Genomic DNA, 12,828 nt, shown 5'->3' with positions numbered 1-12,828 from the left:
ACTATGCTACTAAGTTCTCTAACCTGTCTATAATATCGCCTATTTCAAACAACCGGGGATGTTCAGGCGCTTCTATAATGAGTGGGGGTGGAGTTATAATTGGGAGAGGTGACAAGGCTTTAGCCGCAGAGCCAAGGGAGGATCGTCTAACTGGCAGGAGATCCCCGGAGAGGCGACGTTCCATCATCGCGATCTCCTTTTCTATGACTGCCGCTACTCTAGTTATAAACCTATCCATGGTTCCTATCGTTGGATTTCCGCCAACCCCTCCCCCCCCAGTTCTGAGCAGTTTCCCAGAGCGAGTAGACATGGTCGGGGTTTTACCCTGTTGCAATGTCACAGTACCTTTCAGGACCAGTGTAGGAGAAGTTAAGGACCTGGCCCAGCCCAGCCTCTGTCAGCCCCTGACTGCCACAGACTGCCCACCCTTTGCTCGGGCTTCGCTAGGCGTCCCGCTCGCTTCCCGCTCGCGTCCCGCTACGGGGCTGTCACGCCTTAAAACTGGGCGTTGCGGGCGGGGGGGCGTGTTGTCCAGTGGGCGCGGCGGTAACTCCTGGGGCTACGCTGAGCCTTCTGGTCAGTGTAGTTCCAAACACTGACTGCTCCGCCTCCCGTAGTTTCCTCGCTGTTTCTTTACTGCCGGCTTGCCCCTCGCTGACCGCGCGAAGCGGCACCCGCGTAGCGGGTGCGGCGAGCGGTTGGGACGGTCAGCGGTAGCCTCTTGAGAGAGGGAAGAGCAAACCTCAGACGAAGCCTCACGATGTCTCCTACAGGTATGGTGTCCCACTTGAATGCTGAGAAGCGCTTGCTTTTCTGCACTTGGCCGGGCTGGGGGGGGTGGTGTCCAGTGGGCATGGCGGTAACTCCTGGGGCTGCGCTGAGCCTTCTGGTCAGTGTAGTTCCAAACACTGACTGCTCGCCACCCGTAGTTTCCTCGCTGTTTCTTTACTGCCGGCTTGCCCCTCGCTGACCGCGCGAAGCCGCACCCGCGGAGCGGGTACGGCGAGCGGTTGGGACGGTCAGCGGTATCCCCTTGAGAGGGGGAAGAGCAAACCTCAGACGAAGCCTCACGATGTCTCCCACAGGTATGGTGTCCCGCTTGAATGCTGAGAAGCGCTTGCTTTTCTGCACCTGGCCGGGCTGGGGGGGGTGGTGTCCAGTGGGCATGGCGGTAACTCCTGGGGCTGCGCTGAGCCTTCTGGTCAGTGTAGTTCCAAACACTGACTGCTCGCCACCCGTAGTTTCCTCGCTGTTTCTTTACTGCCGGCTTGCCCCTCGCTGACCGCGCGAAGCCGCACCCGCGGAGCGGGTACGGCGAGCGGTTGGGACGGTCAGCGGTATCCCCTTGAGAGGGGGAAGAGCAAACCTCAGACGAAGCCTCACGATGTCTCCCACAGGTATGGTGTCCCGCTTGAATGCTGAGAAGTGCTTGCTTTTCTGCACCTGGCCGGGCGGGGGGCGTGGTGTCCAGTGGGCATGGCGGTAACTCCTGGGGCTGCGCTGAGCCTTCTGGTCAGTGTAGTTCCAAACACTGACTGCTCCGCCTCCCGTAGTTTCCTCGCTGTTTCTTTACTGCCGGCTTGCCCCTCGCTGACCGCACGAAGCGGCACCTGCGGAGTGGGTGCGGCGAGCGGTTGGGACGGTTGGGCGGTTGGGACGGTCAGCGGTAGCCCCTTGAGAGGGGGAAGAGCAAACCTCAGACGAATCCTCACGATGTCTCCCACAGGTATGGTGTATTCTGTATTCACCATTCCAAGATGTCAGCCACTTCTGGTTGAGGCAGTTGCCCCTTGTTTATTTTCACTACATTTCAATGACTGTCTTTATTTAATCTGTGCACACACACACACTCACTTACGTGATCAAGGCTTGTTACAAGCTGAAACATGTTGTAGGTGTGAGTAAACACCCTTGGAGATTCCATCTGGCATTGTGGGGCTGCCCGTGAGGGTCTCAAGACGCTGAGGGGGGGGCTTTACTGCTCAAAGAGCCAGGTCTTGAGGAGTCTTCTGAAGGTGAGTAGGTCTTGGGTCTGCCGTAGGTCGGGAGGGAAGGCGTTCCAGTTCTTGGCAGTGAGGTAGGAGAAAGATCTGCCGCCCGATGTCTTTCGTTGGATGCGGGGGACAGTGGCAAGGGCGAGGATGGCGGAGCGGAGCTGGCGGGTGGGGGGTGTAGAATCTGAGTCTGCTGTTCAGGTAGGCCGGTCCGGTGTTATGGAGTGCTTTGTGTGCGTGGTGAGGGGTTTGAAAGTGATCCTCTTGTTGACGGGGAGCCAGTGTAGGTCTCTCAGGTGTGGGGTGATGTGGCTGTGGCTGGGGACGTTGAGGATCAGTCGGGCGGAGGTGTTTTGGATGCGTTGTATTTGACGCAGGTGTTTTGCTGGGATGCCTGCGTAGAGTGCATTGCCATAGTCCGAGCCTGCTGCTGATGAGGTCTTGTGTCACCGTTCTTCTGGTTTCGGTCGGGATCCACTTGTAGATCCTGCAGAGCATGCGGAGGGTGTTGTAGCAGGAGGAGATGGCGCTGACCTGCTTCGACATGGAGAGGGAGGAGTCGAGGATGAATCCTAGGTTGCGTGCTTGGTCGGTGGGTGTTTGTGCTGTGTCCAGTGGGGTCGGCCACCAGGAGCCGTCCTAGGCAGAGGGGGTGGGTCCGAGGATGAGGACCTCCATCTTGTCCGAGTTCAGCTTCAGACGGCTGCTCCTCATCCAGTCAGCAATGGCCTTCATTCCCTTGTGGAGGTTGGTTTTGGTGGTGTGCGGGTCCTTGGTGAGGGAGAGGATAAGCTGGGTGTTGTCCGCGTAGGAGATGATGTTGAGGTCGTGCTGACGGCCCACTTGTGCGAGGGGGGCCATGTAGATGTTGAACAGCATAGGGCTGAGTGTTGGGCCCTGGGGGACGCCGCAGATGATGTTGGTGGCTTAGGATCGGAAGGGTGGGAGGCGGACGCACTGGGTTCTGCCAGAGAGGAAGGATGTGGTACAGTCGAGGGCCTTCTCTTGGATTACTGCTTCTTGCAGACGTGTCTTTAGAGTGCGGTGGCAGACCATGTCGAAGGCGGCTGACAGGTCTAGGAGGATGAGGGCTGATGTTTTGCCGTTGTCTAGTTGGTGCCTGAGGTCGTCAGTGGTGGCGATGAGGGCTGTCTCGGTGCTGTGGTTTCATCTGAATCTGGACTGGGATGAGTCCAAGATGTTGTCTTCGAGGTGGCGGGTCAGTTGCACGTTGACCATTTTCTCGATGACCTTTGCCGGGAAAGGGAGCAGGGAGATGGGCCGGAAGTTGTTGAGGTCCTTGGGGTCCGCCTTGGGCTTCTTGAGGAGGGCGTTGATTTCGGCGTGCTTCCAGCTGTCCCGGAATGTCGCTGTTTCAAAGGAGATGTTGATGACCTTTTGAAGTTGGGGAGCGATGGCTGTGTTTGCTTTGTTAAATATGTGGTGTGGGCACGGGTCTGACAGAGATCCTGAGTGGATGGAGTTCATAACCTTTCGTGTCTCGTTGTCGTTGGCCCAGGAGGTCAGGCTGGTGGTGTGGGTGGTGTTTGCAGGGTGGGTGGAGTCCAGCGTAGTTGTGGCAGTCGTGGTTTGGAAGCTGTCGTGGGTGTCAGCGTTCTTGCGGTGGAAGAAGGTGGCCAGTGAGTGGCACAGTTCTTGTGAGGGCGGGACGTCATTGGTGTTGGCGCTGGGGTTGGAGAGTTCCTTCATGATGCTGAAGAGCTCTTTGCTGTCGTGTGTGATGTTGTCCAGGCGGTCTTTGAAGGAGGATCTCTTGGCTAATCTGATGAGGTGGTGATGTCTGCGGGTGGTGTCCTTGTGGGCAGAGTGGCTGTCCGGTGTGCGTTCGTGAAGCCATTTCTTCTCCAGTTTCCGGCATGAACGTTTGGAAGTCTGGAGCTTGTCGGTGAACAGGTGGCTCTCTTGCTGATGTGATTGTTGGAGGGTTACTCGAGCGGGGCGAGGGTGTTGGCACAGTCGTTCATCCACTGAGGTTGTGCGCGGCAGCATCTGGGTCAGTGGGGTCGGTGGGTGGGTTCTGGGTGAGGGTGGTAGTCAGCTGATCTTCGGTCACTTTGCTCCAGCAGCGGCGGGGCATCAGTTGGGTGTGGTGGTGCGTGGTTGGTTTCTTGAAGGTGTACTGGATGCAGTGGTGGTCGGTCCAGTGGAGCTTGGTAGTGTGGTGGTAGATGACTTGGGTGCTAGTGGAGAAGATGTTGTCCAGTGTGTGTCCGGCGGCATGAGTGGGTGCAGTGATGAATTGTCTGAGGCCGAGGTTGTCGAAGTTGTCGATCAGGGTGGTGGAGCTGGCGTCGTTGTTGTTCTTGAGGTGGAAGTTTAGATCCCCGAGGAGGATGTAATCCGTGAAGGCCAGTGCTTGGGTGCTTGCGAGGTCCACAATGGAGTCTCTGAACTGAGGCTGGGGACCGGGGGGTCTGTAGATGAGTGTTCCTCTGAGGGTGGTGTTGGGGTTGGTGTAGATCCGGAAGTTATGTTATGTTATAAAGATATTTATATCACGCACTGCTACTAAAGAGTGTCCTGGTGCGTAGAAAAAACAGTAACATGGGGAGCAGCAAGGGCTAGAAAGATTGCTTGAACAGATGAGTTTTTATCCTCTTTTTAAAAGTAGACAGTTCTTTAGTATGCCGAAGGTCGTCTGGGAGCGCATTCCATAGAGTGGCGGCCTTACAGTAAAGGACTGCCCCCAAGTCAAGCTCTGCGAAATCTGGGGATCACCAGCCGTCTTTGCAAAGCTGACCAAAGGAGACGGCTGGGAGTGTAGAAGGAGAGCCTGGAACTAATGTAGGCAGGGCCCAAACCATGAAGTGCCTTATGTGTCATGGTTATTGCTTTAAAATGCACACGCTGGGCAACAGGTAGCCAGTGCAGGTTGCTCAGCTGCTTGCGAACACTAAGGCATCTCGGGATGTTAAATAGAAGCCTTACTGCCGCATTCTGGATAACCTGAAATTTACCCAGGCGGTACCCTGGGATGCGGAGGTAAAGAGCATTGGCATAGTCCAGGCGAGCCAATATAAGCGCCCTGGCCACTGTCTCCCTAGCAGAGCGGGGAAGCAGGGGAAAAAATCTCCTCAGGGCTTTAAGTGTGCCAAAGCACACCCCTGACAGACGCATGATTTGTTCATAGAAGCCTAAATTGCGCCCGAACCAAATTCCCAGATTTTTTGCCACACCGCAATCCCCAGAGGGACACGGAAATCCCGGAGGCCAGAGAGACTCTCTAAAAGCAGGTGGGAAATGGCAGTAGAGGAGCACCTCCGATTTCTCTTCATTACATTTCAGGCTGGCCTGGGCCAGCCATGAAAATACTGATGAGAGGCACCGATGAGCCACCTCCGTCTGAAGATCATCACCCTTCCATGTGAAAAGAAGCTGGGTGTCATCGGCACCCAGCTTCTCCGCCAAATAGATCAGGGGGGTAAGGTAGACATTGAAAAAAAGGGGGCTCAATGTAGACCCTTGAGGAACACCGGTGGCTTCCATACTGTCCGATGAAGAGAAGGGGGGCATCCACACCTGTGGAGAGCGTTTGTCCAAGAAGGATCTGACCCATTCCCAAGCCGTGCCAGTAATGTCGATGTCAGACAGGCGGGAGAGGAGCTGGAGATGGGGTACCATATCGAAGGTGGCAGAGAGGTCGAGTAAAATCAGAGCCGCCCTGCTGCCTACGTCCAAGCACTCCCTAATAGCCTCCACAATCTCCAACCCCGCTCTAATTTTTTACATCATAGTTTCAATGATTTGAGGGAGTCAGTGAACCAAGGCTGAGAGGGAGGGCTCCGGGAAAGGCCCTTCGTGGAGGCCTGAGGGAGAGAGTTGACTGCCTGGCTAATCCAGTTCGAGAACATTTCAACTGCTCTGTCGAGGTCACCGAACTTATCTGGAGGTGTAAGGGCCAGATCTCTAGAGAGAGCTGGGATGTTAATTTTCTTAGGATACTGTCCAGGGGCCTTGCCCCCCAGCAGAGTAGAGCTGCTGATATTCCATGAGAAATAGACCAGAAAATTATTTGACCAAGTGACTGGTCTAGGAGCTGACATCTTAAGCTCAAAGTTGGAACATACTGGGTCTAATAAATGCCCGCATTTGTGAGTGGCAGCCCGAACCCACTGGGTCATATGGGTCAGGTTACATAGACCTAGCAGGTCCCTCGCCCCTGGGGCCTGCTGGTTCTCCAAATGGATATTCAGGTCACCCAATAGTAAAAACTTGGATAACCTGATTACCTGTGAGGCAATTACCTCATCGAGGGATTTAAGAAAGGTGACTGGCGGGCCTGGAGATCGATAGGCAAGTACTCCGCCCAAAGGGAATTGCGGAGATATTTTTAATGAAAATTCCAACGCTTCACCCTCCAAGATCTCCCCTGTGCATTCCTTAGTGAGCGTCCATGTTTCTCTGAACACTATTGCGACACCACCACCTCTACCAGACTGACGGTCCACCCTAACTATCTTATACCCCCTAGGGATGGCTAATTCCACCACTGGGGATATTTCGCCATAGACCGTGCATTAATGAGTGCCACCCGGATATTGGATTTCTGGGCTATGAGGGGAGGGAGGTCAGGCTGGTTCATATGGAAATGATAGTGACAAGAAGGGCAAATCCTCGACTTATCATTAGGGACCTCCCAATCTCTGGCGGAGCAGGAGGCATTATCTAGTTTTAGCAATGTCTCCTGGTTGTAGGAGATCCTTGTTGTTACATCCTTGGTCGCATCACGGCCAGCGTTCCTGGCCCTGTGCGCTGCCGAGGCGTGGATGGGATTACCTTAGGTGTACCTTCAGCGCGCAATAGGCACGCCCGCTGCACTCGTCTGCTGCGCGCACGAGGACACATGCGCGATTTATGGCGTGCACCCCCGAGCAGCTGGACCGCTAACTTCGGTCTAACCGCCCTTCAGGCTACACCCAAAATGGCGCCCGCCCTCCACACAATCGGCACGAACAGCCGTGGTGGACCGGGGCAGGGGAGGCCACACAGGAAGGTAAGAATGTTCAGATAATAATAAGTTTTTAAAATGAAGCCACAATGAGCAAAATAGCAGGGATTATAAAATGTTCAGCGCCTGCCTCTAAATCATGTAGGAGCACCGAATGTCATCTGCTAAAATTGCAATTGTTGTCAATGCTGCCCCTCGCTGTCGCAGTGCCCCCAGTGAGGTACAGGAGCTGCCACCACCTGATTAGTCCACAGCGAGCCCTGCGAATACTGCCGCTTTATGGTGTGCACCCCTGAGCAGCGGGACCGCTAACTTTGGTCTAACCGCCCTTCAGGCTACACCCAAAATGGTGCCCGCCCTCCACACAATTGGCACGAACAGCCGCGGTGGACCAGGGCAGGGGAGGCCACACAGGAAGGTTAGACTGTGCAGATAATAATACGTTTTCAAAATGAAGCCTCAATGAGCAAAATAACAGGGATTATAAAATGTTCAGCGCCTGCATCTAAATCATGTAGGAGCACCGAATGTCTTCCGCTAAAAATGCAATTGTTGTCAATGCTGCCCCTCGCTGTCGCAGTGCCCCCAGTGAGGTAAAGGAGCTGCCACCACCTGATTAGCCCACCTGAAGTGCAGGTGTTCGGCGGTGTTGAGGATGTCGTCTGCGTGGGTGGAGACCTTAAATGTGGACTTTTGGTCGATGGCTACTCCTCCTCCGATTCAAAAGGCGCAATCCCTGCGGGTGATCTTGTAGCCGTCCGGGATGGCTATGGCGATGTTGGGCGCCAAGGAGTCGTTCCACCAGGTTTTGGTCAGGAAGGCTACGTCTGGGGCTGAAGTGTCAAGCAGGTCCCAGAGCTCGACGGCGTGTTTGCGTGTGGAGTGGGTGTTGATGAGTATGCAGTAGAGGTGGTTGGGTCCAGTCCTAAGGGGTTTGGTGGTTCTGTCGCAGGTGAAGCTGCAGTTGTGGCAGGAGCAAGGTCCGTGGGTGTGTTTCAGGGCAGCCTGGAAGCAGCAGTGGTCTTGGCCGGTGTTGATAGCGTGGAGGGTGCTGGCGTCGTAGCAGAGTTCGGTGGCGTGGCTGATGTGGGGTCCAGGGGTTCTGGCCAGAAGAATGTGCTAAGCGTATGTGAAGAAGATATACTGTTAGTTGTTTCATCATAGGAAAGTGGAATATTATGTGGGAAGAGGTTTAGTCCTCACCATCCGATATTATCATGATTGTGGTCCTTGGATTCACACTAATAAATCCATGCTCAGTCCTGGTAGTTTGACAAACAGCAGTCAGGTTTTACTAGAGGAAAATGTGTTATGCATTTCAAATATCATCATCCACCAGGATTACCCCTTGGTGGCATGCTTGGTGGCATGCTTCATCGGGTCCATCCAGTCCTGCTACTGATCGTGGCTTGCTATGACCTACGGATGACGTGGGAGCACTCTTTTATTCTATACAATGATAAAGAAGGTGTTGGAAGGGGAAACTGGGGTTTAAATATTGCTGGGGTATAGTTTAAAAATACCTGTCTGGTACGTGTATCTTACTTTATTCCTACCTCTAGCCAGTATGGTAAGAATGGGGGGGGAATTAGGAAAATAGGTTATTATGAATCTGATTTGATAACAGGTCTCCATGTTTCAAGCCGTACCCCTTATTGGAGGCACTTCGACTCAGGAAACCTTCCTTAGGGGTGACTGTGCCACACATGGTAAAGGCACAGTCGAGTTTGAGCAGTTTGCACCTCTCCTGCAGTCTGCAATGGCAGGTCTGCTGTCAGTAGTTTATGAGCGTCTCATAGGTTACCAGAAACCCATGCTACAGCCCCGGGGTCCCCTTTACCACCTATTAGTTGGGAAGCTCCAGTACCATATACTAGGTACTTATAAGGGGCTAAAGTATTTGCCCCTTTGTGGGATGACCAAAGTGAGAGAGTGCAGGCACTTGGGTCTGGGCAGAAGACTCCAGTATAGAGTAATAACCATCAGCAATTGGAGGAGAAAGGGGGGGTGACCATGCAAAAAGGGCACTTTCTTACATTCATTGTACAATTTTTTCCACTTTGATACATTGCTATACTGATTCAGCTGTGCATTACTGAAAAAATTCAGATTACAAAAACGTTTCCAAAAGGTACAATCACTGAAGGTTACTTTGCTGCAATCCATCATTTTCATTTTTAGTATATACTTTAGTTGTTATGTCATGTTTTCCTCAAATTTGTGGCATTTTACGTGTTATTTTTTTGTCTTTGCAACAACTTTGTAACCTAACTATAATTTGTTGTGTTTGTCACTTCATTGTTGATAAAGTATGTGTTGCTCATGTACCAAATGTATTTGTGTGTGGAAAATCTTGCTACCAGGTGTGTATTAACTCACAGAAACCATTTCACTTTTTATGGATCTGGGAATAGGAGCTCAGTCACAGCTAACATCATTACTCTGGCATTCCTCCCACATTTTCAATTTCCAGCATTGTGATTCTAATGTGTTATGCCATTATCCATGACTGTAATACATTTTCACATTCATATTTCATTATGACAAGCCTTTTTTCTTTCAGTTTAAGAAGTTTTTATTTTGTTTAAATAAAGTTCAATACAAAGGTAATGCAATAGTACATTAGAACCAATATACACATTTGAGGCAAAGAAAAAACTATGGAATAAACGGTTCAATAGAAGAGAGGAAATGAAAAAGAAAGGAAAAGCAAGAAGAGAGAAAGAGAGTAAGAAAAAAGAGGGGAGAGAGGAAAGAAGAAAGAAGAAGAAAGGAGAAGGGAGGGTAAAAACATTGTATATATAGGCTCAGTTATCAAAGAGAGGGGGGTGATGAAAGGTAACTGGAGAAGGGGAGCCAAAGAAGATAAATATGAAAAGCCTTTTAAACATGTGTATGTTGAATATAAAGCAAATAGCTTGATTGTGAAATAAAAAGAATTCTGACCTAGCACATGATTAGAATGCAGTAGTCCATTTGAAATGTTGCTGATATCAAACGTGAAATTGACGATAAACGTCTGTGACGTGCCTACTGCAAGAACAATGTCTTTAAATCTGGAGCGTATGCAATTGTTTAATAACATGACTTGTTTAATAGCCTGTTAATTTCTTGAAGAAAATATTTTTCTAGACAGTAACTGGGTAAGGGCTCTTTTTACTTCCTGGTTCCTCAGGCTGTAGATTATTGGATTTAGCACAGGTGAAACAACAGCATATATTACAGACACCACCTTGTCCTTGTCACCCGCTGCATTCAGAGCTGGCCGCACATAGGTGTAAATAATGCCTCCATAGAAAACAGTAACAACTAAGAGGTGGGATGTACAGGTGTGAAAGGCCTTTCTTTTGTTGGCAGTTGAGCGTATCTTTACAATGGAGTAGAGGATGTACATGTAGGACATGCAAGTAAGAAAAAAGCAAAACATGCCAAGAAATATATCTGCCAAAAGAATCACAATGTCATTAATGTATGTGTCAGAGGATGACACTTTGAGAATTGGTGGAATTTCACAGAAGAAGTGATCCAATGCTATTCTGCCAAAGAATGACAGCCTTGTGATCAGGCTGGTGTGGGTGATGGAGTTCACCAAGCCACAACACCATATGGTAACTACAGTGGTAATGCAGAACTTCACACTCATGATGCTGGTATAGCGTAGGGGAAGACAGATGGCCACATACCTATCAAAGGCCATAAGCGTGAGAATGAGAAGCTCAGTGCCCAGGACAGATGACAGAAGGAACAGTTGTGTAATGCAACCTGAGAAGGAGATGGACTTTGTCTCTGAGAGCAGTGTCTCTAGCATATTTGGAATGGTGGAGGAGGTGCAGCAGATGTCCAAAATTGCAAGGTTCCCCAGGAAAAAGTACATTGGTGTACGCAGACGAGCATCTGCACCTATGATGGTGATAATCAAAAGGTTACCCAGAAGGGCCATTAGGTAGATCAGCAGGAACAGGGTAAAAAAGGTAGACTGCAACTGTGGATGAGCAGAGAAACCAAGCATAATAAACTCCGAGGTATGGGTATGATTCAACCCTTCTCCCGAAATATGATGCATTGTCTGAAGCCTGTAATTAATAATACGAGATTTACAGTAAGAATGCAGTTGAAAATATAGTCAGCTTAATAAGTGTCCATAATTAAAACTATAGAATTGTTGTCAGAAAATTGTTTTGTTTGTGTTCAAAATAATGCTTACAAAAATAACACTTGATTGAAGTTAAAAATAGAAATAGAAACCTCACACACAATGGGATCATAGTTTAATATATTATATTATGAAAATATGTATGTGAGATGATATTTCTGTATATGATATTACGGCATACAAGACTTTAAACAAGATCACTGTGTATTCTGTTACTACTGTTTTGTAACATTTTAGAATCCAATCGTAATTTACCGATTCAGGCCCTTATATAGGTATAATTCACATTGCCCTTATATAGACATAGAAATCATACCCATATTTAGACATAACCCATCTTCGACTATCTACTTGCCCGACGCAACTCGCTACAGCAAGTGCCGAAGGAAGCCGACCCTCCAGCTGATGCACAAACAGAGAAGCTGTCCTTTCTCTGGCTGAGAATCCAGCTCCAGTGTTTCCAAGCTCTCCTCCCGGGGTGTTGGGAAATCGAGTCGGAGACAGAGATACCAGACCTCCTTCATTCTAAAACCAAGGTACGGAGCAGATTAGACTCTAAGAGAAATCTTGGATAGATTCTTGGCAAAGAAAAACTAAACCTATACTACACCTCACTTACTTCTTCCCTCGTACTAGACTTAGGTTAGGTGCATTGGGGTAGGCATATTTTAGAAGCACCAGTTGAGCACTTTTTAGCCTTTGTTATTTATGTATGTATTTATCTATGGTCTATTAACCATACAATGCTTTTACAGTATTATTTTATAATACTCTTCTTACTGTACGCATTATACTTTGCAACCAGCATTTGTAGCATTTCACTTTAATTGCATAAGAAAGAAGACTGTTCAATAAACCCTTTTATTGAAAACGCCCGTCACTCTATTTCTCTGCATCTCTGATGAAACGAAGCACGCACGATTGACTGAGTAAAATATCTATCTATTGTTTTCACGACTCTGAAGATCAGTTTTATTCTTGGGGAAACAAAGTTGTGATGTTTATGCGGTTGTCAGAAACTAATCCCTTCTTGTGTATTCAAAAAAGTTTCTAGTGACCTCTGAGCTAGCTGGCACTCACAATTAATTCTAATATATTCAATAGAGACCTAGTAGACATAAGTCCTATGTCAAATCTTTAGGATATGTTATTCCAATGCGCAGAGCCTATTGGAAATATAGGAACTACACTACACTACACCAGTATTGATTCAAAGCTTTTTTTTACAATTAGGCCTATTTAAATGGGAACACACAGTCTTTGTTCCATTTGTATCACATTTAGTAGTGGAGCACAACTTTTTCGCTCTTCATGTTGGCACAGACATGTATGGCTAGATATTCCAAATCTGATTAATATGGAATCTCTTACAAAATGCACAAAACATACATAATTTACATTTCCACATCTTATTCGTCATTATTCTATTAAAAAACAAGATTTCAATGCAAAAATGAAATGCACCGACATAAGTTCCTGAGATTTGTACATTGTCATAAATGGCAGCTCAATGTGGTCTTTTAGAGACAGGTGCAATTAGTGAGTGCCAATCAATTCAAGAAAAAGGTATGTGCTGCAGGTATAAGGCATATTTGGGTAATATACCTAATCCTATTGTGTACATAATGGATACTACCTTCCGCAATTGATGTTTGCCTCAACTTTACATCCATTATTACTCTCTACCCATTTATGTGCATGTCCAATTTGCG

At 49.0% G+C, this 12,828-nt stretch overlaps 1 protein-coding gene across 1 annotated transcript; it reads right to left on the bottom strand.

The window, feature by feature from the left end:
* Window positions 1-10,066: 10,066 nt before the first annotated feature.
* On the bottom strand, window positions 10,067-11,026 carry LOC147734828 (olfactory receptor 13G1-like). Its single transcript, XM_086952491.1, has one exon. It carries the CDS (start codon window positions 11,024-11,026, stop codon window positions 10,067-10,069), a length of 960 nt encoding a protein of 319 aa, XP_086808617.1.
* Between the last annotated feature and the right edge of the window lie 1,802 nt (window positions 11,027-12,828).

This window comes from Lissotriton vulgaris, chromosome 1_2 (assembly GCF_964263255.1).
Source record: "Lissotriton vulgaris chromosome 1_2, aLisVul1.2, whole genome shotgun sequence".
NCBI lineage: Eukaryota > Metazoa > Chordata > Amphibia > Caudata > Salamandridae > Lissotriton > Lissotriton vulgaris.
Note: the sequence above shows the minus strand (reverse complement) of the source record. Positions and strands in the feature narration are given on the sequence as shown.